This window comes from Meriones unguiculatus, chromosome 18, assembly GCF_030254825.1.
Source record: "Meriones unguiculatus strain TT.TT164.6M chromosome 18, Bangor_MerUng_6.1, whole genome shotgun sequence".
NCBI classification, from domain to species: Eukaryota; Metazoa; Chordata; class Mammalia; order Rodentia; family Muridae; genus Meriones; species Meriones unguiculatus.
Window position 1 is genome coordinate 73,573,513 of NC_083365.1, and position 25,391 is coordinate 73,598,903.

At 49.2% G+C, this 25,391-nt stretch overlaps 1 protein-coding gene across 4 annotated transcripts in view; it reads left to right on the plus strand.

Moving 5' to 3' along the window:
- Positions 1-25,391, plus strand: part of Mgat5 (alpha-1,6-mannosylglycoprotein 6-beta-N-acetylglucosaminyltransferase) — a 278,229-nt gene that overhangs the window by 243,194 nt on the left and 9,644 nt on the right. For all 4 annotated transcript variants that reach the window (XM_060371867.1, XM_021641418.2, XM_060371868.1 and 1 more), the window contains 3 exons: positions 9,745-9,891; positions 17,248-17,364; positions 18,753-18,827. In XM_060371867.1, coding sequence (XP_060227850.1) covers positions 9,745-9,891; positions 17,248-17,364; positions 18,753-18,827 — 339 coding nt within the window. The remainder of the gene's footprint in view (positions 1-9,744; positions 9,892-17,247; positions 17,365-18,752; positions 18,828-25,391) is intronic.

Consider the following 25,391-nt stretch of genomic DNA (forward strand, 5'->3'; position numbering starts at 1 on the left):
TTACACACACACATCACTTGCGAGTCATCTTATAAGCAAAGTTCACGACTGCTTACCAGTTGAAAGGATAACTATCTGATTTCTGACTCAGTTTCTCAACCTACAAACACAATTGATGCTTTTTGCCTCTGAGTCATTCGTGTGATCTTTTTTTAACTCTCCTACCGGATAACCTGGGCTTCTTTTCATGAGGGTTTCAGTTCCTTAAAGGGCCGAGTCCTCTGCCGACCGCCGTGGCTCCGTGAGTGAGGAGCGCCCCAGTTTCTCTGTCCTCCTGCCGTCATTTTCTTTCCTAGTTTGACATTTTCCAGTCTCCAGGATGTCCGGACCCTGTCACAGCACCAATCCTCTTTTCTGCCATTTGCCTCACTTTCCTTTTCTCCAGTGAGATCCTACTGAAAGTTCAAGTTCCTTTAAAACAACACCACGGCAGCGCTTGTCTTGCAGCGTGTCATTACCGTCTCACACGCTTCTATTCACCCGACCTCGTGAACGTCTTCCTCAGCCTTGCAGATTTTAAAAACACTCTCGTTTGCCTACCATCCATTTACCTTGTCAGACAATGGGAAATGGGCCAAAATTGAGGTCCATCCTGAGGAAGACAAGAAAAAAAAGCCTCTGCCACCCAGCTATGATGTTGGAGTAGGCCAATCAGCCAAGAGTGCAGCTTGAGCTTGAGCTTATTATGCTTGTATGTGTGTGTGAGTGTGTGAGTGTGTGTGTGTGCGCATGCACAATAAAGATATATATCCTTAAATGTGTTTTTATATGTAATCCTTATATATTCTTTTAAAAAGAAGATATATAAGCAGGTGTTGGAACTAGAGAAACAGCTCAGTGGTCAGGCACATACTGATCTTACAAAGGTCCAGGGCTCAGTTCTCAGCACCTATACCAGGCACAACCACCTCTTAACTCCAGTTGCAGAGGATTGAACCCCCTCTTATGGCCTCTGTAGGTACTGCAAGCATTGATACAGAGATAAACAGGTATATACACACATAAACATTTTAAGTAATTAATTTAAAACTGATGCCCTATGAGATATAATCATTTATCTCCTGTTTCTCTGAGAAGAATATATTAGGCTGGTACATGCTGTCTTTCCTTTAAGCCCCAAGTTTGTTCCCAGCACTCACATTGTGTCACTGACACCCACCTGTTCCAAAGGATCTGATGTCCCTGGCCTCACATACATGCATACACACACACACACACACACACACACACACACACACAGCTACACATAATTTAGAATACAATTAAATCCTAAAGAATATGTTAAACCACTCCATGTAGAATTGTGGCTCAAATTGTTGGCAGATATGAGGAGCATGGAGCGGTTTATGTCCAAGGCTCCCCTTACATTGATAGCCCAGCAGTAGGCAGCTGAGATGAATGAATCTTGAGTTTGGAAATATGACACAGACTAGCCTGGCTTTGCATTCAAATCCTTTCCCGCTTCTCACTCCATCTGTACCTCTAAGCAATTTATTCCCATCCATGTTGGAAGTGAAGAGCAGGAGCTGCCAAAGAGAAATGTCTGTGAAAGTGAGTAGACTCTCCTCAGGCTCAGCTAAAGAGGAGAGCAAGCCTGGCCTCCTTTCCCCATATCTTCAGAGAGAGAAAAATGGCTGGTGTTCAGTCACTGCAGCTCATAGTGTTTGTTAATGAGCCATCTTTGGGTTTGGTATTGCTTTGGTTTTGGCTCCTTCCGTGCTGGGGTTGAACTCAGTACTTAGCTCATGCTAGGGCAAGCGTGCTGCCATATGCGCCTCCCCAGCCTGTAAGCTAGCTTTGCTGTGCTGCCTCTAGTCCACAGTACAATTTGCTCTACAGATCTCTGTCTGAGCATGCCTTTTAGAGCCCTGGCCTCAGAAGACAGTGGGATGTTGGTGGAAGGTGGAAATTGGAGCGTAAAGTGCTGGGAAGTTGCTATAATCTAGAAGCCACTTCTAACAGAGCCTTAAATGTTGATAAACTATTGGTTTATCTGAAAACCACAGGCAGGTCATTTGGTCTACCAAACTCTAAAAGAGGAGTTGGAGCCTGGGTATCGGGACTCACTAGGACAGCATAGTTTACATTCTGATTTAATTCTCCATCTTCATTAATGTGGCTTTTCTTCACCTTCCTAGTTTCTGGTGTGTGTGTGTGTGTGTGTGTGTGTGTGTGTGTGTGTGTGTGTGTGTGCTGAAGCAAGGTGTCATGTAGCCCAGGCTGGCCCCAAACTTACCCTGTAGGCAAGGATGAGCTTGGATTCCTGATCTTGCCTCCAGTCTCTGAGAGCAGGGGCTGCTGGGGTGCCCTTCCACGGCCAGTTTGTGTGGAAGTGGGCTGAGGGCCTTGTGCACAGTAGGCAGGCACTCTGCTAGCTGACTCTCAGGAGCCTGCCTTCCCAGGCTTAACTTCTTTCCGTTCCCCCTCTTCCCCGGGTGGTTCTTCCTAATGGACCACGATGAATACAGTGTGGCATCCTGCCCCAGAAGGAGCGCGTCGGGCTCTACCCTCTAGCCCCAAACTAAGCGCAAACTACCTGTAACCCAGCAGGGGAAGCTGGTGTTCATGCTCTCCCTTTCCAAGAGCCCCCACCATCCTCGTCTCCATGACTTGGGTGACCCGTGATGACCCCACTCTTCACCAAGTCGTCTCAGCCGGATGCATACACAGATGTGACCACTGTGGAGTATGTGCCTCACCCAGTAGTCTTGCCTCTGCGCCTAACTGCGGGCCAAAATACAGCTAAAAGTCCCCAAGACCCCAGCTAACTCTGGGTTTTCCCACAAGGACTGGCTGGGTTTTCTTTTGTTTCTGAGACAAAATATTCTGACGAGAGGTTTATTTCAGCTTACAATTCCAGTTATAATCCATCCCTGCAGGGAATTACAGCGGAAAGAGGTTGAAGCAGCTACTCACAGCACATCTGTAAGTCGAGAAGAGACAGAAACGAATGTGTCATGCTCAGTTGCTTGCTTGTTTGTGCTCAGCTCAGTTCCTCCACTATTGTACCTTCAGGCTCCCTGCATAGGGAATAGTGCTGCCCACAGTGGATGGGTCTTTCCATATTAATTAACTTAACACAGTCTCCCCACAGACTAACCAATTTGGACATTAACCATGTGGCCCAGGCTGGCCTCAAGCTTTCTCCCAAACAAGTTTCTTAGTTTTGTTTCTTTTTGCTGTGACAAACTATCCAACAGAAGAAACTTATTTGGCTCACATTTTTAGGTTATGGTTCACCATTGTAGGAAAGTCAAGGCAAGCAGGAACTTGAAGCAACACCCCCATAGCCAATAGAAAAAAAATAATGAACGCTTGCTCATGCTCAGCTCGCTTTCTTCACATTTACACAGTTCTCAATGCCCTGCCCAGGGCCTGATGCAAGCCATAGAGGATGGGTCTACATAATCTTATGTTAACCTGGTCAATATAATCCCCTACAGGCCAACCTAATCTAGTCTCTCACTGCGACTTCCCCCCAAATGATGCTACACTGTATCAAAGTGACAAAGCTGATTAACCATCACATGGAGGTGCTTCAGTCAGTTCTAGAACAGATGCCAGGTAATTCCTGAGAATTCAGAGGACCTTTCGGGTTCTCACAGGTGCCTTCCCCATGTCTGGCTTTTGCATACATTTCAGATTGCAGACCAAATCTGAAAATCAGTAATCCAAACTTCTGAGCTAGAACCTAGGTCAGTTAGCAGAGATCATCTAAAAACCGGTCACTTTCCATCTCTAGGTCAACGACTTGACACAAACTGTAACGCATTTGATTTGCTGTAGGGCTTTCAAGTGACAAAATGTGGGTGCTTTTAAGTTTCATGCTGCTGTTTGTGGTCTGGCTTGTTTCGTCCCTGGCCACACACTAGAACTGATGGGAGAAGTCGGGTGTCTGCCCTAGGATCCCAGTTTTCAGCAAGTGCTGGGGTAGTGGACAGTTTGGCCAGTTGACAAGGCTGAAAAGGTGTGATAAGTCCTATTGTCCGGCTCTTCCCTACACAGCCCAAAGCAGCTTCAATTATAGGCTCTGGGGACTAAGAGAGTGCAGAGTCAATTGGATGAAGAACTCAGGCACTGTTTACTTCCTTTGGCATCAATTGGCCGAGAAGAAGGAACCTTGAAACTTTCACCTTTCTGTTTCCATATGTTCTAGTTTCACTCGGCTGCTGTAATAAAACTCCCTTACAAACGGCTGCCTCGGGAGCTGAGGGGAGAAAGGGCTTCTTCCGCTTACAGGTTGGAGTGCACCACTGCAGAGAAGTCAAGGAGGGGGAGCAGCTGGTCACATTGTATCTGTGCCCCCACACACACACACCCAAGTTCCTGTGTTTGACACTTGGTGATGTTTGGGAACGTGAAGGAACCTTTAGGCTGTAGAGCCTCTCTGGAGGAAGTATTCCACTGGCCCCACTTCCTGATAGTGAAGAACTAGGATCCTGTGTATTATATATGTATGTGTGTATGTGTGTGTATGTGAAGAGAGAGAGAGAGAATATATATTCTCTCCTTCCCCACTCTGTCTGTCTGTTGCTCGGTCTGTCCCCAGTGTGGAGATGAAAATGCATCAGTCTGCTTCCTGACTGCCAGGCCATCCTCACTTTCCTGCGACCATGTTTTCCTTGTCAGGAGAGACTATACTCCTTTCAAATCTTTTCTTTCCTAACTTGATTTTTTCTCAGGGTGTTCTATCTCAGAACTGCAAGGAATACGACATCCCTGATCAGAGAGAAAATAAACGCATACGTACCTAGCTTTCTCCCCTCTCCACCTCCAAACCCAGGAAATGATGCCATCCGCTTTTAGGCTAGATCGTCCCACATCAGTTAAGACAAGCAAAACAGCCCCCACAGGCATACCCACAGTCTGTTTCTAGACAGTGCCTCGCTGAGGCTCCCTCCCTTCCCAGGTAGCTCTAGGTTGTGTCCAGGCGGCAATTAAAACTGACCATCACGCCCAAACATTGTAGAGATTTTTTTTTTTTTTTTACGATAGGAAGGAAATACCTATTCTTAGGAGTAGATTGTACCCCGCTGCCATTTCAAGAACAAACAGGGAGGCTGAACAGCGGCAAACACTTCCTGGTGCTGGCCTTCCCATCCGGAAGTCCGTGCACTCTTCTTTGTCTCCGACTCAGCTCTCTCTTGTGGTAGTTTTGTAGTATATGAAATAGTGAGGACCTGTCCATCATGGCAGCACATGCTTTTAATCCCCACAGTCAGGAGGCAGAGGCTGGGGGATCTCTGTGAGGAAGGAAGGAAGGAAGGAAGGAAGGAAGGAAGGAAGGAAGGAAGGAAGGAAGGAAGGAAGGAAGGAAGGAAGGAGAGTATGAACTCATAAAAACACAGGAAAGGGACCACAAACACCTCACCGCCAACTATGTAGTAGAAAGGCATACTTAATGTTCAGCTGTGTGAGATTATAACTGGATTTGAACTTGAGCAACTAGTTTTCAAATGCTAGGCACCAAGCCTGAGAATATTGAATATTTCTACAAAATATCGCCTTCAGTCCTCACAACAGCGCCATAACAAAAGTGTTGGCCCCATTTCGCTCGTGTCCCTTTAGGTAAGGTTCTAGACTATAAATGGACCTCAAGAATTCGTACACTGAGGCAACTGCCGTGGTTACTGAATGAGGAAATGAAAGCATCGGGGCTCGAATCCAACTGCACAGCCTGTGCTGTTAATCATCGCATCGCCCCAGCCTGTGACCAGTAATCAATTTGGGGGGAGGGGGGCAAACCGAGGTTAATTCACTGCCCAGATTCCCTCTTGATGCTCCCGCAGTGGCTAATTGATAATGATCAGAAAAATACATGCTGAGTTTGTGTGGGTGCAGTATTTGATTATCCTTGGTGTTTTCCTCACTAAGTGGCTAGACCTGGGGTGGGAAGATAGTATCCTTGTCAGATTCTGGTCTTTGGAAGACCAGACTTGAGCCTATGCAGTATGGCCAGTTTTCCCCGGGAGAGTTAAAACTTGGCATTTGAATGGTTTCTTTCACTCAGTTCTTGTAGGTGTGCATATGTGTGTATGTACACACACAGGTGCTCAGGGGTGTGTTATAGCACCCCCCCCATATATAAGTCTCTGGGTTTAATTATCACTACATAGTAGAGTCACTAATTAGGGTGATGGAGGCTGAGGTAACCCTTGCTAAAGTGCCTGCCACCTGCATTTGATCCCCCAAATCCACATCTAAAACACCGGATGTAGTCATCCTGGCTTCTAACCCCAGCACTGGGGAGGAGGAGGCCGGTGGGTCCTGGGGCTCGCTAGCTGTCCAGCCTGGCCAAAGCAGAGAGACCTTGTCACAGAGTACAATGTGGAGAACAACTGAGGAGGACACCGAGGTGACCTCTCGCCTCTGCACCCACATGTGCACAGCCACAAACACCCATGATAGACGTGAACAAGACTCCTCGGAACTAGACAAGCCCAGGAGTGATTAAAGGAACCTTGGTTGACTCACTCTGACTTAAAACAATCCTTTTTCCTTTCAAGACAGAAAAAGAATCTCGATGACTGTGTCAGGGTGTCCCAATCCTTGCCATCAGCAACACGCGTGCTCCCTTGTCTGATCTTCCTTGTCATCTTGTTAACTTTGGAGCATGTGACCCTTCTGTTTGAAACACTCAGTCGTGGAGTTGGAGTTTTGGGCATGGAGATGTCCCCCACCTAGACTATTCCTACTAGACTCTGGGCTTCTGAAAAGCAGACTTAGGCCCATACAGTGTGGCCAGTTTTCCCTGGAAGAACTCCACCCTAGCACTCTTTCACCCAACTTTTATATAAGCACACACAGGTACGCAGGTGTCTATACCCATGAGAATCTGTGCAAGAGCTGGAGGAGGACAGTGGGGCTCCTGCCCAAAAACTCTCTGCCTTATTCCTGGAGATGTGGTTTCTGATTGAACCTGGGCCAGCCAGCTCAGCACCTTCCCGTTCCCACCCCACACAGTACTGGGGTTACAGGAACATATGGCCACACCCAGATTTTTACCAGCGTGCCGAGGACTCAAACTTAGGTCCTCATCCTTCCAGGGCAGGTGCTGTTAGCCAGCAGGCCCTCTCCCCGGTCCTTGAATGCTTCCTTGTCTTGTGTTTCTCCCTTCTGTGGTAAAGAAATGTATAGGGATGGAATGGAAATAACATGAAATCCTCAGAAAGAAAGGAGAGAGAGACAGACAGAAGCTGGGGAAAGGAAGTAAGAGGGAGGGAGGGGCCGTACGTAGACCCAGTGATGGATCAAGAGAAAAGACAAGTTGGCATGGGTGAGGTGTATGGAGGACTGAAAGTAGCAGAAGCTTTTGCTTGGAGATGGTGAATTTTCGAGAACCTAGACTACTGTTGTTCAGCGCCTAAATGTGCTGTGTGACTTTCATACGTGTGCTGTGTCCATGCGTCATTAGCTGATGTCGAAGTAAGGAGTATACAGGAACCAAGAGAAAAATCGCTTACTGACAGCTGACGGAAAGCTGTTATTTCAGTGTTTCAAAGTCATGCATCACCTTGTGCCATCTTAATTAGTGTGAAAAGGAAACTCATTGCCAGGAAATGGTGTGGTGTTTGCTTAAGTGTCCTTGGAAGATGGTGAGGCTTGGGAGAGTTAGCCCAAAGTGTTCATTACATCATCTGTGTGTGCATATGGGGTGTGTGTGTTCATATGTATGCGTGCAGCTACATGAATGCTGCAGTCTGCGTGTGGAAGTCAGACAGAATCTTCAGGTATGCAGCCTTGCCTTCAGCCTCGCTTTCAGCAGGGTTGCTGTTGTTCACCAGGTAGCTGGCCTTCCAGTTCCTCAGGACTCTCCCTGCTCCTCTCGCTGCAGGGTCTGGGATTCCAGGTGTGTACTGCTGCAGCCAGCCGTACCTGGGCTCTGGGGATCGGAGATCAGGTTCTGATGCCTGCACAGCCAGAACTTAGTTATCCTGAGCTAGCTCCCTAAGTGTTTGTATGTTCTGAGATATTCTGGTGCCAGGAGCACGGAAGAATTGCTGCAAATTATTATTCAGATATAATTACACTTAGGTCACATTCAAGTTAATCAAGCAATAGCCTCTAACCCTTTAATTAGTAGGTTCTGATTAGTTGATCTGAAGGAGATAATCACCACCCCCCAAGATTCTCTGCTTAAATGGGTAGGCATTTGCCGCTTTCATTTCTTCCACAGCTGCTTATGACCGTGTAGAATTGAAGAGGGTCTCAGCACTTCTTAGCAGATCCGATTTTTCAGAGGTCAGTAAACATGGGGCTCCAACAGCTCTCTTTAAACCTGCCAAGACCCTGTCTGTGCCCACTAGCGTTTTCTGCTCTGAGCTGAGAGGGGATGCCTCATGCTATCCTGTTTTCAGCTGTTAAAAGGTTGTTAGGGTCAGATCTGGGCCCTGGCTGCCCTGACATGCTACGTAGGTTCAGCTGTCTTTCCTCAGTGTCAATTAAAGAGACCAGTGGCGGTGAGGAGCAAAGAAAGGAGAGTTACTCCTGTGGCCACACTGGGGAGGGAACAAAGAGAGGTCTTGTGACTCCCAGGTCCATCTTTGGAGTCCTCCGTGAAGCTTAGGTTTAAACAGGGGACAAAAGCTATTCATAACTAAACAGTCTTGTCAAGGCGTGGTTCAGCCTGTCACTGAGCCATCACCGGCTCTGCTCCAGTCTCCAGTCCAATGTGAGACTCAAGAGAAATTGCAGTTCCTGGGACTCCTTGTTTCTATGTCTGATCACCTGTGGCTCTGGTGTCTCTTCATCTTTAGCATATCCTCACTCCTGCCTGGATGAGTACATTTTTGGGGGGAAATGGCCTGGTTGTTTCTGAGCTTGGAGGCACAAGGAATCCTAGCATCCTCCACCCGCCCCACTCCCACTAGGCTTGCAACACCCTCTGTGTCTCCTTGTCACTTTATGCATGCCTCTGGAGCCACTTCAGACTTGACGTCAGCATGTGGGCAGAGAGAACCAGGATCAGATCCTGCCTAGACGTAGCCACACACAGCGCACACCCAGTGCACACAGAGACTGCTGCATGTTTGGACCCCGGTGCTGCCTCCCTTTGTCCCAGCAGCTCTGGGCTGTGGGCTTTCTAAGGACCTTTACCTTGTTTCTGCTGCCATCTACCGTCCAAGGAGGGAAACTGAAAGGGGTTTGCTAGCTGGGGAATTGCAGACTGTGAAACCTCTGCTCCCACAGAGGGAAAAACAAAACTGCCAGCTAGTGGTCTCCCCAGTGCAAACCCTGTCATAAAACCTGTGTTTACTGACCTCCCAAGTCCCAGAGCAGTTTCGTTTGCACTGTAATCAAACTGCCAAGTGACCTTTCTGCCCCAAGCTCCGGAGGCCCTGAAAGGGCCCGTTGTTCCCTGCTTGAGAGAAGAAACCTTCTGTTTAGTTAAGCAAGTGTTTTTCCAGTTATGTCTCCTGCTGAGTGACAGAAAGATGATTGTTAGATCTTGGGTTTTATTGTTGGGTTTCGTTTCATACTCCCACCCTTCCTGTCCCTCAGCCCCCAGCACTTCTTTGCTTTTGTATCAGAAAAGAAGATGGGAACAAGGCGGATCCCTTCTCCGGCCCTTGCACATGTTGTTCTGCATATCCTGTTATAAGCCCTTCTCTTTGCCCTAAGCCACCAACCTTGAGACCTGAGACCTTTGCAGAAAGTCAGAGGCATCCACAGAAGCACAGACCACAGGAGCCGAGAGGCTGTCGTGACTGGTGTGTTCATGTGTTTTGTTTTCCTGTCTTACAGCTCTTTGTTGGGCTCGGATTCCCTTACGAAGGTCCAGCTCCCCTGGAGGCCATTGCAAATGGATGTGCTTTCCTGAACCCCAAGTTCAACCCCCCCAAAAGCAGCAAAAACACTGACTTCTTCATCGGCAAGCCAACACTGAGAGAGGTGAATGGTTTTTCTTTTTTCTATGCGTGTGTGCATGTGTGCATGTTCCTGGGAACACACAGGTGAAAGTGCGCATGTGTGCAGCATGCATGTGGAGGCCTTTTCCCATCACTCCCTGTTTTGTTCACTGAGCCAGGGTCTCTCGCTGGACTCGGCTCCCTGATTTGACTGCTCGCCTGCCCTGTCACCCCCTGCCCCTTCCCCGGAGGGGCTGTGATTAAAGGCAGGCTGCCATGCCTACCCTGCGTCGTCAGCATGTGCTAAGAGTCACACTCGGGGGCTCATGCCTGCACAGCCAGCTCCCGTCCTCTGAGCCAACTCTCCAGCTCCCACCACAACTGTTTCTAATGGCTGTGGGTGTTCTAGACTAGTCACAGCTGACAGCTGGAATGGGGAGGCCACTGGGACACTTGCTCCCTCTTCATTGCAGTGGTAAGGAAGAAACTGGGCCAGTGGCTGTTCAGAGAGAGCACCGGCCGTAGAGTTGGAACAGAGGCTTAGTCACCATTAACGTGCCTGCCACTCGTCAAGTCCCCAGAACGCTGTAGAAAGCCAGGCTTAGTAGCAAACTCTTAAAATCCCAGAACGGAGTAGGCAGAGACAGGTGGATCCCCGGGTTCACAGGCTGGGTCGGCTACTTTTCTTGGTAAACAACACCTCTGGCCTTACAGAGACCATCAGCCCCCGGAGACAAGGCATCCTAATGGAGGAAAGGGATGTCTGGGTTTTTAACCACCCTCAGCCTGCCCACCGTGCCGACAAGCTGTCCCCTGCCTGCTAGAGCCTCTCACTGGAGCCTTGCTCCATTTGCCTTTGCAGATGCTCTTGAAGCCTGCAGTGGGCGATGAGGCACCCCAGAGCATGGCTGGGTTTCATCTGGGGCAATAAACAGAAGTCATTTACAGCTCAGGGTAGGTACTCAGTGAGGCAAAGCTGGGTAGGAGTCTGCATCTGGGCAGGCACAGGTGTGTGTGAGAAACCAGGAGATTGGCTTCCTCGTTGTCTCCGGCAGTCAGTGATTCTCCTGGCTGCTCATGCATGGGGACGTTAAGGCGGGATCCCTCAGGGCCTTTGCTGGGGAATCATGGTGTTGGCAGATCCTCATGTGACACAGCAGTGACTGTCCCTAGAGCCTTTGTTTTTCAATTCTGTTGCTTTTTTTAACATTCTAGGTCACTTTCCTGAACTTGTACATCAAATGCATCTCTGCCTTCCCTCCCCTCCATGTCTGCCCTTTGGAAGTCTTTATGAAATGTCTATTTAGAGCCTTTGCCTGTTTTTAAATGGGTTTTGCTGAGGGTTTCTTGCTATTGAGTGCTAGATGTTCCTTAGATATTTAGGGCACTAACCCTCTCACAGACATACTTTGCAAATATTTTCTCTTCATATGCTGGTGACTCTCTTGATGTATAAAAACTTTAAAAGTTGGAGCTGTGTAAATGGCTTCAGTAGGAAACATGCTTGCCACGTAAGCAGAAGGACCTGAGTTCAATCCCTGGAACACATATTAAAAAAAAAAAAAAAAAGAAAAGAAAATCCCAGGCACGGGAGCATCCGCTTGTAATCCTGGACCTGTGGGGAAGGAGACAGGAGTGTCCAGGCTTGCTGACCCAGGCCAGGAAGAGGCCCTGTGTCAAAGAACAAAAGAGATGGGCCTGAGGAGCAATCAGGTTGATCTCTGGCCTTCATACACAGGAGTACATATTTGCACATACATGCACATATACATGCAAAGAAGTTATTCTGAAAGATGTCACATGACAGTGCTCAGATGAGCCAATAGTGAAGAATTGTGCATTGTCCTCTGCCCTCACCTAGTCATATGATTATTATGCTGAAGCTGGGGGATGTGGCTTTTTTATAGGAGACAGTTGAAAGTGAAAGTCACATATCAGATATTTACAAGTAAAAAAATCACAAAGAAACTATTTTATGTTTGGGTGGCACCCCAACATGAGGAAGTGTATTAAAGGGTCACAGCATTAGGAAGGTTGAGAACCGCTCATCTGGAGGGAGCTGGGGAGAGGCCCAGTGGTCAGAGCACTTGCTGCTCCTGCAGAGGACTGGGGTTCGGTTCCCAGCACCCACATCCAGTGGCTCACAAACACCCTAACTCCAGTTCCAGGGGACTCATGCCCTCTCTTGCCTCTTTGAATACCAGGTGTATACACATATGCAGACATCCACATTAAACAAACAAACAAACAAATAGTTTTAAAGATTTAGTCACAGTGGCATATGCCACCAGCATGGGGAAGCAGAGACAGGATCCCTAGAGCTTACTAGTCAGGGAATGGGCAAATTCCTGGTTCATTGAAAGACTCTGCCCCCCCCACCCACACACACCAAAAAAATAGAGCAAGCAAGGAAGCTGACACACAAATGCACACGTGTAAACATGTATATACAGAGAGACAAACCCTTAGAAATGATCTTCCTCACCTCAGCAAACGGATAAATCATAACCCAAGGTCACATAGTGCCATCCTGTGTTTGTGTCAGTTAGACTCTTTCTGTTAAAGTACCCTTCACACATAAACCCTGATCAAGCTCAGTTGTTTCTATTTCTCTCGGCCTTACTGTGAAAAGGGGGGAAACATATTTCTAAATGCGAGTTTAACTTTGTTTTGCATCAGACCAAGTTTTCAGAGCGTGTTGTCTGAACTCAGCAGGAAAGAAAGACCCAGAAGACCTTGAGGAATGGAGTTGCTATACTATACTTTAATATAAATTAGATTTTTGTCTTTATACTGGGGGACATATGAATAGGTTCCTGTAAAGGGAGCTCAGAATCTCCTTGGAGAACCTCCTTGGAGGGTCTAAAGCATTCTGAAGTCGCCTCTTGCTGTGCGTCCAGAGTTTGCCCCAGTAAAATTACTGACAAATCCACACTCGCGCGGCCGAGATCAGACTGTCCTCAGTAAACTCACGAGGAGGAACACAGAGTTCTGAGAGGGCTGATGAATCAAAAACGCCTCACTCGTAAAATTAAGTAACTCTCAGCAGATGCAAACAAATAAAACAGCAATGGCTTAACACTGTGTATTTGCTAAGTGCTTAGAGTAGCCTTGTAAAGAAGCAGGGGCCTTGAAAGAGGGGAGGGGAAGGAGCCTGAACCACAGTGTAAATTCCTAGATCCTGATACTGATGGCAGTTGAAGTTTTAGCATGAGATGAACTAATTAGCTTATTCTCTAGGCCACAAAGCAGAAATGAAGTGACAGTCCACCCACCCTCTTTAAAGGTCTAACACGGCATAGATGCAGCCCTGGGAGAGACAGTCTTCTCCAAGGTGCTTTCTTTTTTGCTCAAAGATACTGAATTGGAACTGGGAAGACAGCTCAGTTGATATAAAAGGCTTGAGTTCTGTCCTCAGAAGCCAGGTAAAAAGCTGGGTGTATGGTGTGTGCTTGTAATCTCAGTGCTGCGGAGGCTGAGACAAGGCCAACCAGCTGGGTTGGTTTATGGATTCATAGTCAGTGAGAGACCCTGTCTCAAAGAACATTTAGTCAATAGGGATCTTGAGGAGAGACACCCAAGGTTAGCCTTGGGTCTCCACATAAGTGCACTCACTCGTGCAGACAAACACATCCACATAGAGACACTCAGTACTGAAGAATCTGGACTTGAACTCAGCTTTGCTGTTTTCTGGTTATGAAGAAATCCTTGAAATCCTCATGATATATAAAAGCCTGATGAATAATATATATGTTGGTGATTGATTATCCCAGTGCCTCGCCCAACCTAAGACCTTGTGGATGGGTACTGAATCAAAATATTTTATACAGAGAATTTTTAAAAATAATAATAATAAATAAAGGTTTCCCCAGCTCTGTGGGCCTGCAAAGTCTCCGGCACTGACCACAGAGCCTGAGGAAACAAGTGCTCTGACAGGAGAGGGAGCATGTGCAGAAACCAAGAAAGGCTGCAGCCTTAGGACTGCAAGGTTATGCCATTTCCTGGAGGCTTTCCCAGCGGCTTCTGCTGCTAACCTCCTGCCCAAACAGGGCTGACTAGTGTGGTGATGTAGCAAGGACAGTGGTGAAGAGATGCTGGAGCTAATTAGCTTTGCAGTTCTCCAAGTGTCTGCAGATTTATGGAATCTGAAGAGTCAGGCCAGCCTCAAAAGCAAAAGTCATAGTACTAGCAGCGGCAGTTCCTGAAACAAACGCCATGTTAGAACACATTTCTGGTTGGAGAGCTTGGTCAGTGGGAGAGCACATGATCTCCCGGTGTGGAGTTTTAGCACCAACACACAAGCTGCGCATTGCCTCCCGTGCCTGTAGCCGCAGTGCTGGGGTGCTGGGGAGCAGAGGGTCGCCGGGGCTTGCTGGCCTGCCAGTCTAGCTAACAATAGTGGGCTCAGGGTTCGTGAGAAATGCCGTCCCATGTGAATGAGGTGGAGAGCAGCACAGCCAGGCACTTGGCAGCTTCCGCTGGCCTCAGCACATGCACAGAAGCCTGCACCCGCACACACAGTACCCATACAGACATATAGACACACAGTGAGTGAGTAAATGATCTAGTGAATGAATAAATAAATAAATAGAACATATTTTCTCTCCAGAAATGAAATCTGCAAGTAATAGAGCTTGCCTATGTAGATCATTTTTTAATTTCTAATATATAAAAAGGAAATATAAACATGATTTCTAGGAACATAATAGTTATGTCATCCACTGTTATGTACCAAGAATCCCAGTAGAAGATGGGGTGTCTGGATCCACCTTACAAGTGAATGTTTGTGTTTCACGGGAATAAAGCATTCACCTGAACACTGCGTTTGGCATAATCTGTGTCCGTCTCACACACGTGTACCCAGATGTCACTAAGGTGACACCTACCCGTGGAGGCATGCTTTACTGGAGGACACCAGAGCGACACTGATGTTGCCATGACAGCTTTCTGAACTGGTGACTGTGGATAAGGCTCAGATATGCCGTCAGAAGGCTCTGTGCCTGCCGGCATGTGCAAAGCACTGAGATCCATCCCCAGCACTGCAGGCGGAGGGAGGAAGCTCAGAAGCTCAGGGTCATCTTCATCTGTGTAATGAGTTGGGAGCTGCAACCTGGACTACATGAGATACTGTCTTTTTTTTAAGATACTTCTTGATATATATGGTGCACACTGTAATTACACTCTTAGAGAGTTGAGTGTGCAGTCTCCGATGGGCTCAGGGAATTCTATCCTATGAGTCCACACAAAATCCCAGCAAGGAACTTGAAATCTCTCTGGCTGGTGGTGTAGTAGGTGATAAAGAAGAAGCTTAATGTATTCAGGGTCCTATGATCGATCTCTGGTAGATAGATAGATAGATAGATAGATAGATAGATAGATAGATAGATAGATAGATAGATAGATAGATGATAGATAGATAGATAGATGGATAGATGGATAGATGGATAGATAGACAGATAGATAGACAGACAGACGAAGTTCCTTGGGAAATGCCGAGTCTTCCTTGTGCACAACTGCCCTGATGTCATCACTCTATGTGTCTGGTCCTCACCTGAAATGTTTCCACAAAAGTGTGACAGGTTCTTGCGTACACTACTACCTTAAAGAGATATGAGAAGATAGCAAGAGTGGACCTCTGATGAGCCCAGAGTAGCCGAGATTTTTTGGATGCAAACCTTTACATAGCCCAGACTGGCTTCAAACACACTGTAGGTGAGGATGACTCACCTTCTGATCCTCCTGCCATTCTCTCCTGAGTGCTGGGATTGCAGGCATGCACTGACACCTGTCTTTATATAACTCTGGAATGGAACCTGGGCCTCTGTGTCTGAGTTAGGCCCTTGACCAATAACCCAGCCTCCTACAGCCAATTTGTTTTTTCACGTTTATATTTTGTTGGGGGCGGGAGTGGGTTACCACAGCACACTGTGGAGGAACTTGTGGGAATTGGTCCTCTCCTTCCTCCACGTGGGGATTAAACTCAGCTCATCACCTCATAAGAGTCCTTACCCACAGAGCCATCTCACCTCAGAAGAAAACCTTTAGGAGGGACTCGCTCCTCGCTTTTCGGATATATTGTCCTATATTGCATGTTCTGGGGCTGGAGAGATGGCTGGGTAGTGAAGAACACATTCTGCTCTCACTGGGGACTGACGTGTGGCTCCCTGCAGCCATGACAGGAGCTCACAGGCGGCTGCCTGCGCTACAGCTCCAGGAAACCCTACAACCTGTTCTGGTTTCTGACACTATTTAGTTCCAACTGCCTGCACATGTCCGCATACACACATAGATGCACACAGACACAGAAATTTAAAAGTCAACAAATTTCATGTCCTGGTGTTGCTATGATTGTTTCTAAGACCATTTGAAAACCCCCGAGTTCTTCTGATGGCTCTTCCTCTACCGTCACCCCTATATGTGCTATTACTCATGGCCGGGTGATTTTCCAGCTTCCTCCTTCTTTCTTCTTCTTCCTCCTCCTCCTCCTCCTCCTTCTTCTCTTTTCTTTGAAACTGGGTTTAACTGTGTAGTCCCAGGCTGGCCTGGAACTTGTGATTTCCTATGTCTTCCTGCCAAGTCAAGAAAACAAACACATATATCACCATGCCTGGCTTACAGCCTTGATCTCTGTTGTGACTTTTCTGTGCTAACCTGTGTCTCCTGGCCAGAAGAATAGATACTGAATTTATGGAGGTGATTTTGGCTGAGAATGAGTAATTCCTAAGAGCCCAAGGTGCTATAAGGGTGCACTAGTTACGTTTCTCAGTGTTGTGACAAAGTAACTGACAAAAGGCAGCTTAAGGAAGGGTTACTTTAGCTCGGGTTTCAGAGGGACAGTCTGCCCTGGGAGGGAAGACACGGCCGCAGGAGTGTGAGGCGGCTGGCCACTCGGGATCTAGTCAGGAAGCAGAGAGGTTGCTCAGCTCACCTTTTTATTCTACTGCTGAATACGTGGGCTAAGGGATGGAGCGTCCATGTGGGGTGAGGCCTCCCACCTTAATTAACAATCTAGAAACTCCCTCACACATGCCCAACGTTAGGTCCCTCGGGTCTGACCACGCCTGTTAGCCGCCACGGAAGGCCGCAGGCCCTGCTTAGTGATTGAGCGCCTACTTCCTGTACAGAGAGGCCCTGAATTCACCCAGCACCACCTGCCAGACCCTTTTTTGTTATGGCACTGTTTTATTTCCACATGGGCTCCAAAAGTCCAAGGCATCACTATTTTTTTTTATCTGCCTGTTCTTAGAAGGCTGTGTTTGCTGTGGAGAGGTAAGAACACTTCCTCTTTCCTGTAACTTCCACTTGACACCCAAAGACAGAAGGCCTAGCCCAGCCCAGAGCTTCTCGGAGCAGCCCTACCCGTGTGAAACTAAGGCGCAGCGTGTCTTCTCTCTTCCAGCTGACGTCCCAGCACCCTTACGCAGAAGTCTTCATCGGCCGGCCGCACGTCTGGACCGTGGACCTCAACAATCGAGAGGAAGTAGAGGACGCAGTAAAAGCCATCTTAAACCAGAAGGTTGCTGCTCCCGGGTTTTTGGGTTTTGTGTTGTTTTCTTTTTCCTGCCTGCCTGCATTTGACCTATGACCTGGAACACATGCAGAACATCGCAGTCCCTTGCTCTCAGGAAACAGAGCTTGCCCGCATTAGTTGGGCCAGACCATAACCTGGCCATAGCATCTGGCCTGAGGATTTCGTGGAGGCTCTGGGAGATACAAAATGGCGGGTGGCAGATGTGGCTTTGGGGCTTACAGACCCTGCTGACAGGCCTTCTGGGCTCATGGGTCTCAGGCTTGGAGAGAGTGGCTTGACTCATACCTGCTCACATGATCTCATCCTGTCCTTGAAGAGATTTGCAAAAAAATGTGTTGCTTCTCTTACCTTACCCAAAAGGACAAAGATTATAAGTAAGGGCTTTCTGCTTTGCTTCGTTTTGCCTTAGTGTGTCTGTATGAACATGTTGCTGTGAGCATGTGTGTGTTACACATGCGTGTGTCTTCTCTGGCTCTCCACTTTGTTTTTTTGTTTGTTTGTTTGTTTGTTTGAGACATGGTCTCTCACTAAGCCTTTGGCTCATTGGTTTGGCCAGGCTGGCCTGTGCACTCCAGGAGTCACCTGTCCCCACCTCCACAGCAGGACTTCAGACAGGCCCCACCCCACAGGTTTTCACACAGCTGCTCAGATCTGAGCTCAGTCCTCACGCTTGCACCTCAGCAGCCGAGTGTCTCCACCGCCTTCTAGCTTCCTGTGGTGCGTGCTGCTTATTTTTCCTACCTAAACCTTAGGCAGGAGCGCTGCGTGATCACGGAGCTTCGCCCTGTTTTTGTAGCATTGGATGCATTCGCACCTCCCCTGCCTTACAGACAAGCTTTCTGTTCCTCCGTGTGCGCTCAGAGCGGTGACTGTGTATTCCTCAGACGTTTGCTAAGCCCTGAACCCTGCCCAGCCCTGGATATGATCCACAGCCACGGTCTTTGCCCCACACGTCTACCTGCCAGCAGGTGATAAGACCAACTTTTGGAAGGCCTGCCGAGTACTTTACACCAGCCAAGCGGTTCCCCACCATACACCTTCCAGACAGCCTAATGGATGCTTTTTCTTGCCATTTTTCACACATCTGTATCTGATAGCTTGTCCAGGGTCTGGGGAGGAGCACAATAAGGCCTGAGCCCTCTCTGTCCAGTGCCAGGTCTGTGGTTTTAACACCTGCTGAGGCTCCCCTCTGGTGTGGGAGAGCCTTGTTTCAGCTCAAGTCGACACACAAAGGCAGAACGCCTAGTCTAGCCCAGAACTTTAGCCGAGCAGCCCTGCATGTGTGAAACTAAGCTATAACTGTGTGTGTCAGTGGAGGCCAGTGAGCGCCTCAGGTCCCGCATCCCTTTCACGGCGCCCTGTTGTTCCTGCAGATTGAGCCGTATATGCCGTACGAGTTCACGTGTGAAGGCATGCTGCAGAGGATCAACGCTTTCATCGAGAAGCAGGTAAGGCCCACCCCAAGGGTCTGCCTTTGCGGGCTCCCAGCTCTCACTTGCTGCTCTTCTGCGGCTGCTCGCCCTCAGGTGTCTCCACCGTGACTTGTCATGTTGCATTGTCATGATCACCCACGGGAAACCAGTCCTCCCTTGGAGTATCCTCTTTGTGACCATGAAAGGTCATATGGATACTTAGAACGAGACATTTGAGTGGTCCAGATGGGGTCCTCCTGACCTCTGGCTTGTCAGATTCAAAACATCTTGAGGACCCACAAAGGCTGAAAAAAAGGCAAGTGGCTTTCAGTCCTGCTTTCATTTCTTACACCACACCCTCACCCCCAAAGAAAGTATTAGGGTCTGGAAAGATAGCCCCACTCAGTGAAATGCAAGGGTGAGGATCTCAGCGTGGTTCCCAGAAACAACATCTAGAAAGCCAGGCATGCGGAAGTACAAACTTGTAAGCTCCGAGCTAGGATGGGAAGATCCCAGGATTCACCTGCCAGCCAGCCTAGCGCAGTCGGTAAGCTCCAGGCCAGTGAGACGCCATCTCAGAAAGACGGGGGACCAGAGCCTGAGGATTCACATCTGACGTTGTCCTCTGGCCTGTACATGCACACGTTTATGTATCCATGCACACGTGGATACACACACACACACATACAAACACAAATGCTGGATTCAAGTCTACATTTCCAAAGTGTTTTTTAAAGGGTATAAGTGCAGCAATTCTTAGGCCTCTTTAGTGGTTTTCAAACTGGGCCCCTCTTCAAGTGAAACCAAGGCATTTGTTCTCAGAGGTGAAGGGTATTACCCTCACTGTGGTCCTTTATGATGTTTTCATTCCTTGGGCTTCAAAAGCAACACAGACCCAGAAATAGACAAAGCCAGGCCCCCTGTTGGTAGGGGAAGCTGAACTTCTGCCCAGCCCAGAAATATGGGGTTCTCTTTATAGGACAAAACAGAATATTTAAGGATGATCAAGGGCTCCTTGCACCATGGGGATAAGAACTGTAGGGCTGAAAATAGAAACAGTATGGTAGAAACATAAATCTAGACAGTCAGCCCAGGGGCATTGCAAAGGAAGTTGTGGTTCAGGGAAGCTGAGGCTCTGGGGCCTGGGCTTTGGGGCACAATGCCTGATCAACTGGGCTGTGGGGGGATGAGGCAGGTTGACCTACATATGTGTGTGCATATGGGTGCATCCTTACGTGCGGAGGTGCTCATGGCATGCATACATGTAGAGGGTCAGGTGTCATTCCTTAGGTGCTGGTCACTGCAGTTCACCAAGTAGGCTAGGCTGGCTATCCAGTGAGCGCCAGGGATCTGCCTGTGTCCCTAACCCCAGTGCAGTGATTGCGAACACTGGGTCTGTAATCACAGACCCCGCCACGTCTGGCCTTTCACTGGAACTCAGGTCCTCCAGCGTGCACAGCAAACGTTTGAGCAGCTGAGTCATCTTCACAGGCCACCCGGATCCAGCTCTCAGTGCCATGAGTTTGTCTTTCTAGGAGTTAAGCATTTGTTACCCTTCCTCTCTAAGGATGGCAGGGTCCCTCCACAGTGCTCCTGTGAGTCATTGTATGGGCCAGGACCCAGAAAGCACTGAGAACAAGGCCTGACGTAGCCCTTAGGAGCAGGCCGGCCGGTAGGAGCAGGAGCAGGAGCAGGCCGGTAGGAGCAGGAGCAGGCCAGCCGGTAGGAGCAGGAGCAGGAGCAGGCCGGTCGGTAGGAGCAGGCCGGTCGGCGCTGTTTAGCATACCACGCTCTGTTGTGTTGTAACAATTGTATGCACTGGGGGCTCTGCGCTTGTAGCTCTCGCGCTCAGTCTCCGCAGAACACCAAAAGGACAGTACTGCCATAACCCTGGCAGAGCCTTTTGCCAGTGTGCACAGGCAGTGCACCGCCCAGCCCACCTACAGGTTCCCTGTCCAGTGTCAGTCGAGATCCGGGAGGACTAAGGGAACTATCGGTTCAGTACAAGAGGAAGCAGCTGTATCCTTGTATGCAGAAGGCTGCTCGAATGCCCTCCTTAGCTGTAGCTATTGGTCTCCCGTCGCGTGAAGCGGAGCAGCTTCGTCTGAGTGTGTCTTCTGGGAGGCCAAGCGGTGTGTAGCTTCAGCGCTATGCATGGTTGCAGGCGCCGCCGCCGGCCTGTTCATCCTGCAAAGATACAGGGTGTGTCCGTTACTTTCCTCACCACAGCGGCAAAATGCCTGACAAGAAGAACGGAATGAAGGAAGGTTTTATTTTGGTTCACAGTTCAAGGGTGTGGATGGTCATGTTGGAGTGGGTCGGCCTGACGGCAGGAGTGAGGCACCCAGTCACGTGGCATCCAGTCAGGAGGCAGAGAGAGATAAACGCTGCTGCTCAGCTCGCTTCCTCCTCTTCATTCCCTGGAAGGCGGCTCTTCCCACCTCAGTGAGCCTAGTCTAGAAACTCTCACAGACATGCCCAGAGCCTTGTCTTCTGAGTGAGTCCAGTCCCTGCCAAGTTGACAGCATTAACTCTCACAGGGCGGGAGGCTGTGTACCCTCCCACTCCACACGGTTAGGCTCAGGGTGTGTCAGGAGTAGCTGCATAGTGGAAACTGAGGCACACAGTCATGGGGCACAGGGTAGTGGAGTCAAGACTGGTTACATATGCTTTTTCAGGTGGGTTCTGGTGACCAAACTCAGGTCCTCATGCTAGCAAGGCATGTACTTCCCTGAGTGAACCCTCTCTGAGCATTTCTCATAAGACACCCTCCTAATTCTCACAAATGAGCAATAACGGGGGCTATTTTAGTTTATCTCAGGCTCTGTTAGAGCCAAATGTTCCCTCGATGCATGGTAGAATTCCAGACCCCTTTGGATCAGATCAGGTCCCTTATTAGCTGCAGGCCCCGGATCTTAGAGCTTGGAGCCTTCACTATATTTTTACAGTTTGCAGAGTACCTTCAGAGAGCAGTGAGGACAGAGGTGCTTCTTGCCAGAGTGGGAGGACTGTAGCTTAGAGGAGAAGGTTCCCGCACCGGGAGCTCTAGCGCTCATGAGTCAGGGCTCAGCTTCCAAAGTCCTCCACATGGGCCGCACAGAATGTGGGTTTCTCATCCCAGATCTCTTTCAAGATTGCCCCCCACCACACAAACACACACTCCCGACAGCAGCAGGAACCGGAGGAGGGTAAATTGACAGCCTTTAAGATCACCCCAGGTTTTAGGGTACAGTTTAAGAGTCACTGCCGGGAGCCCACCTCACACCCAGCCAGCTAGGGTGCTAGGCTTCTCCCCCGTGGGAGGAAGCTGGGTCCTGGGAAAGTCCTTGCTCTTCTCCCTCAGTGCCCTGACCCCCTGCACTAAAGCCGTTCTGTGACCTTCATCCTTGAAATGAGATCTCTGAAGGAAGACTGGCTCCAGCTCATGGGGGTTAGCACGAAAGCCAGAATCCCTAGTGGTTGAAGATGCCCTATCCAGGTGTCCAGGTCCCCTCTCTGCTTTGCTTGGGGAAGTAACGGGTTTTCCTCCAGGAGAAAGGAGGCAGCTAGAGAAGAGAAACGGATCATTTCATCCCTCATAAATCATTTAAATATACAGGGTGTGGCCAGAGAAATGGCTCTTTTGGTAAAGACTCGTGCTGCCAAACCTGACAGCCTAGTTTGGCCCAGACCCAGCTGGTGAAGGGGTTGTCCTCTGACCTCCACACCTGCCAACACACACACACACAGTCAAATGTACACAAATAAATAAAACTCTCTTTAACATTTTGTTTAAATGCAGTGTGGTCAGTCAGTTATTTGGTTATTTGGTTTGAAACAGTGTCTCACGTGTCCCAGACTAGGCTTGAACTTGCTATGTGAACAAGGATGACCTTGATTGGAACTCTTGATCCTCCTGTGTTTTCACAAATGCTGGGCTCGCAGCTGCGTTCCATCATGCCCATTTATGCAGTGCTAGAATGCGCATGCTTGGTAGGCCCTGAATCAGCCCAGTCCAACCCCATGGTATGGTTGGTAAGGACTATTTGGTTCACACACAAAGCACCTGACATTGGTCTTGGCCTTTCACACACACACATGTACACATGTAGGGAGGTGGGGCGTAGAACAGAGACAGAGAGAAAGAGCATTGCTTTGACTGACAGCTGTGCTGGTACGCTCTTGATCTGTAGTCACTGTGTGACCGTTTTGGAATAGCCAACACACTGAGAAGCATGTGCATCGATGGTAGAGAGAGTGTCGGAGAGGAATGTAGATGGGGTGTGCCCGAGTGAGCTTGTTAACCAGACTGGCAATGACTGTTTATCCCTCCTTCTGGCTGTGGAGATGCCTCATTGGGTTGGAATGGCCTCTTTTTCTACTTTACTCCTATCAAGTCTCCAGGATGCCGAAGTCATGCAGTCCCATTCAGTAGCTCTTCACTGAGCACGATTAGCTGCAGAATGCCGTGTCAGTGGGAAGCTGCTAACTCCTATGCGGCCTGTAGAACCTAGCCCACAGGTCCATGTCTCCGGGAAGCCTTCCCTGGTTGCAGCTGCCACCACTGTTCCCCTCCCTGGAGAGCCAGCCCTGTCCGGCCTCCACACGTCCTTCTCCATGGGCTTAGCTGTCTTGCTCGCTGTTCGGAAGGAAGTGCCGACCTTTGCTACCAGGTGTCTGCTGGTAGCCTGGGCTGTGGGTGAACGAAAGCCTCCTAATCACCCACTGACCACGGCGCCTGTGGTGAGAGGGGCGGAGGCCCAGCACTTACATCCCCACTGTGCCCTGCAAACATCTGAGCCAAGATGTGCTGCCCCAGATGAGCCGTGGCGATGGTCCCGTGACTCAGCGCCGCTGCAGCCCCCGGCTCAGTTACCCTCACAGTCCTTCCTTCCAGTCGCTCCGCCTCCTTCTCGCCTCTCAGATGGCACAGGAGTGAAGGGCAGGTGACACTGTCCCAATTTCCTATATGGATCAGGCGGAGGGAGCTTGTAAGATATCCATGAAGCCCCCTGCTGGGGACCAGCCCGTCTGCCAGGCTTTCTGTGACAGCACAGGCTCCCCCTGGTCAGCTTTTACCTTCACACTATCTGGATGGCTCTGTCAGCTTTGAGATGTGGCTGCTGTTTTTACTCTTCCTGGACCTTCTGGCTCCTAGAACAGACTTGTGAGAGGATGCCAGGCTGCCCTGGGCAGGGAGAGACAGGCTGCCTGTGTGCCCTTTCCGTTCTGTGCAGACCTGAGCCAGGCTTGGAGGGACCTGGCGAAGACAGCTGCTGTCACGTCAGCTCCACTGTGCAGCCCCAAGGGCAGCTCCAACTGTCTGAAGCTTGTAGCGACTCCTGCCCTGCTCCAGTTTACATGCAGGGCACCATTCATCCAGGAGGCCCAGCCTCTCCATACACCTGCCATGCCTTGTCCAAAACTGTCTGGAGGCAGCAACTCTCCCAAGGAACCTGAAGGAAGTCAATGAATTCCTGCTCATGGACATCTCTCCACTGAGCCTCTTTCTTCATTCTGCTAGTTGCACCAGTGTGCCCATGGGCAGGGAGCCCCATGAGACAGGGGCCCTGTGCCCAGAGCTGGAGTTCATGGGGTCAGGCTTCAGACCTGGCCCATCTGTTTTTCTAACTTCAAACTTAACTTTATAGAAGGTTAAGCATGAATGAAAAGAAATTCTGTAGTTGTTCGGAAACTCACCAGATACAAAGATACAACTAGCAACTGTCAGAGGAGAGGCAGAAGCTATAAAAGCCGGAATCTGAACTTCTCAGCTCCCTGTCTCCCCAGCCTGATGTGAGCTGCTGGTCAGCTCTCCGTAGCCACAGCACGCACCCAAGATGATGAACTTAGGAAAGGATGCTTTCTTTCCGATCAGCTTAAGGTTCTCATCCATTGCCTCAAAGGCAGGCTCCCTACATCCTAAAGACTCTAACCCAAAGGTTCTGACATCTCCCAGGAGTGCCTCATTGGAGACCAAACTTTCAACACATGGGCCTTTAAGAACACTCAAGATCAAACTATGGCACCAGGGTTGGGCCTCTCCAGATTCAAGAGACAGGGATTCTCACTCACCTTCTGATTTCACTGCATCGTGGTCTAGGTGTCCTTGCGCATTAGCTATTGTGATGGTTTTCTAATCCTGAACTCCAGTTGCCATGGAAACACACCTCTGGGTTGTGTGTTGGTGAGGGTGTCCTCCAGAAAGGTTTGGCTGCAGAGGGAAGAGCCATTCTGAATATAGGTGGTACTAGTGCATGAAGTGGATAAAGGGGGAAAGCAAAGCGAGCGTAACCATTCTTCCTTCTCAGTGTCCTGGCCATGAGCACAAAGCAGCCAGCTGCCTCGCCCACCTTGATGGCTGGACCATCAGGCTGAGCCAAAACAAGCCAAAACTCCCTCACTTAAGTTGCTTCTGTCAGCGATTTTGTCACAGCCAGGAGTAAAGGAGAATAGCTGATGCATCTCTCCTGCCAAATAGCCGCCGAGGAGGCTTCCTGCGCGCCGAGTATGTTCAGGGGCTGCGGACCATACGTGTTTGCCCCTGAGAACTTAAGTAAAGGTGCTTGCATTAACCAGCAAGAGCACACTGTAAGCTTTTCCAGATGGCTGGCTGTCTCT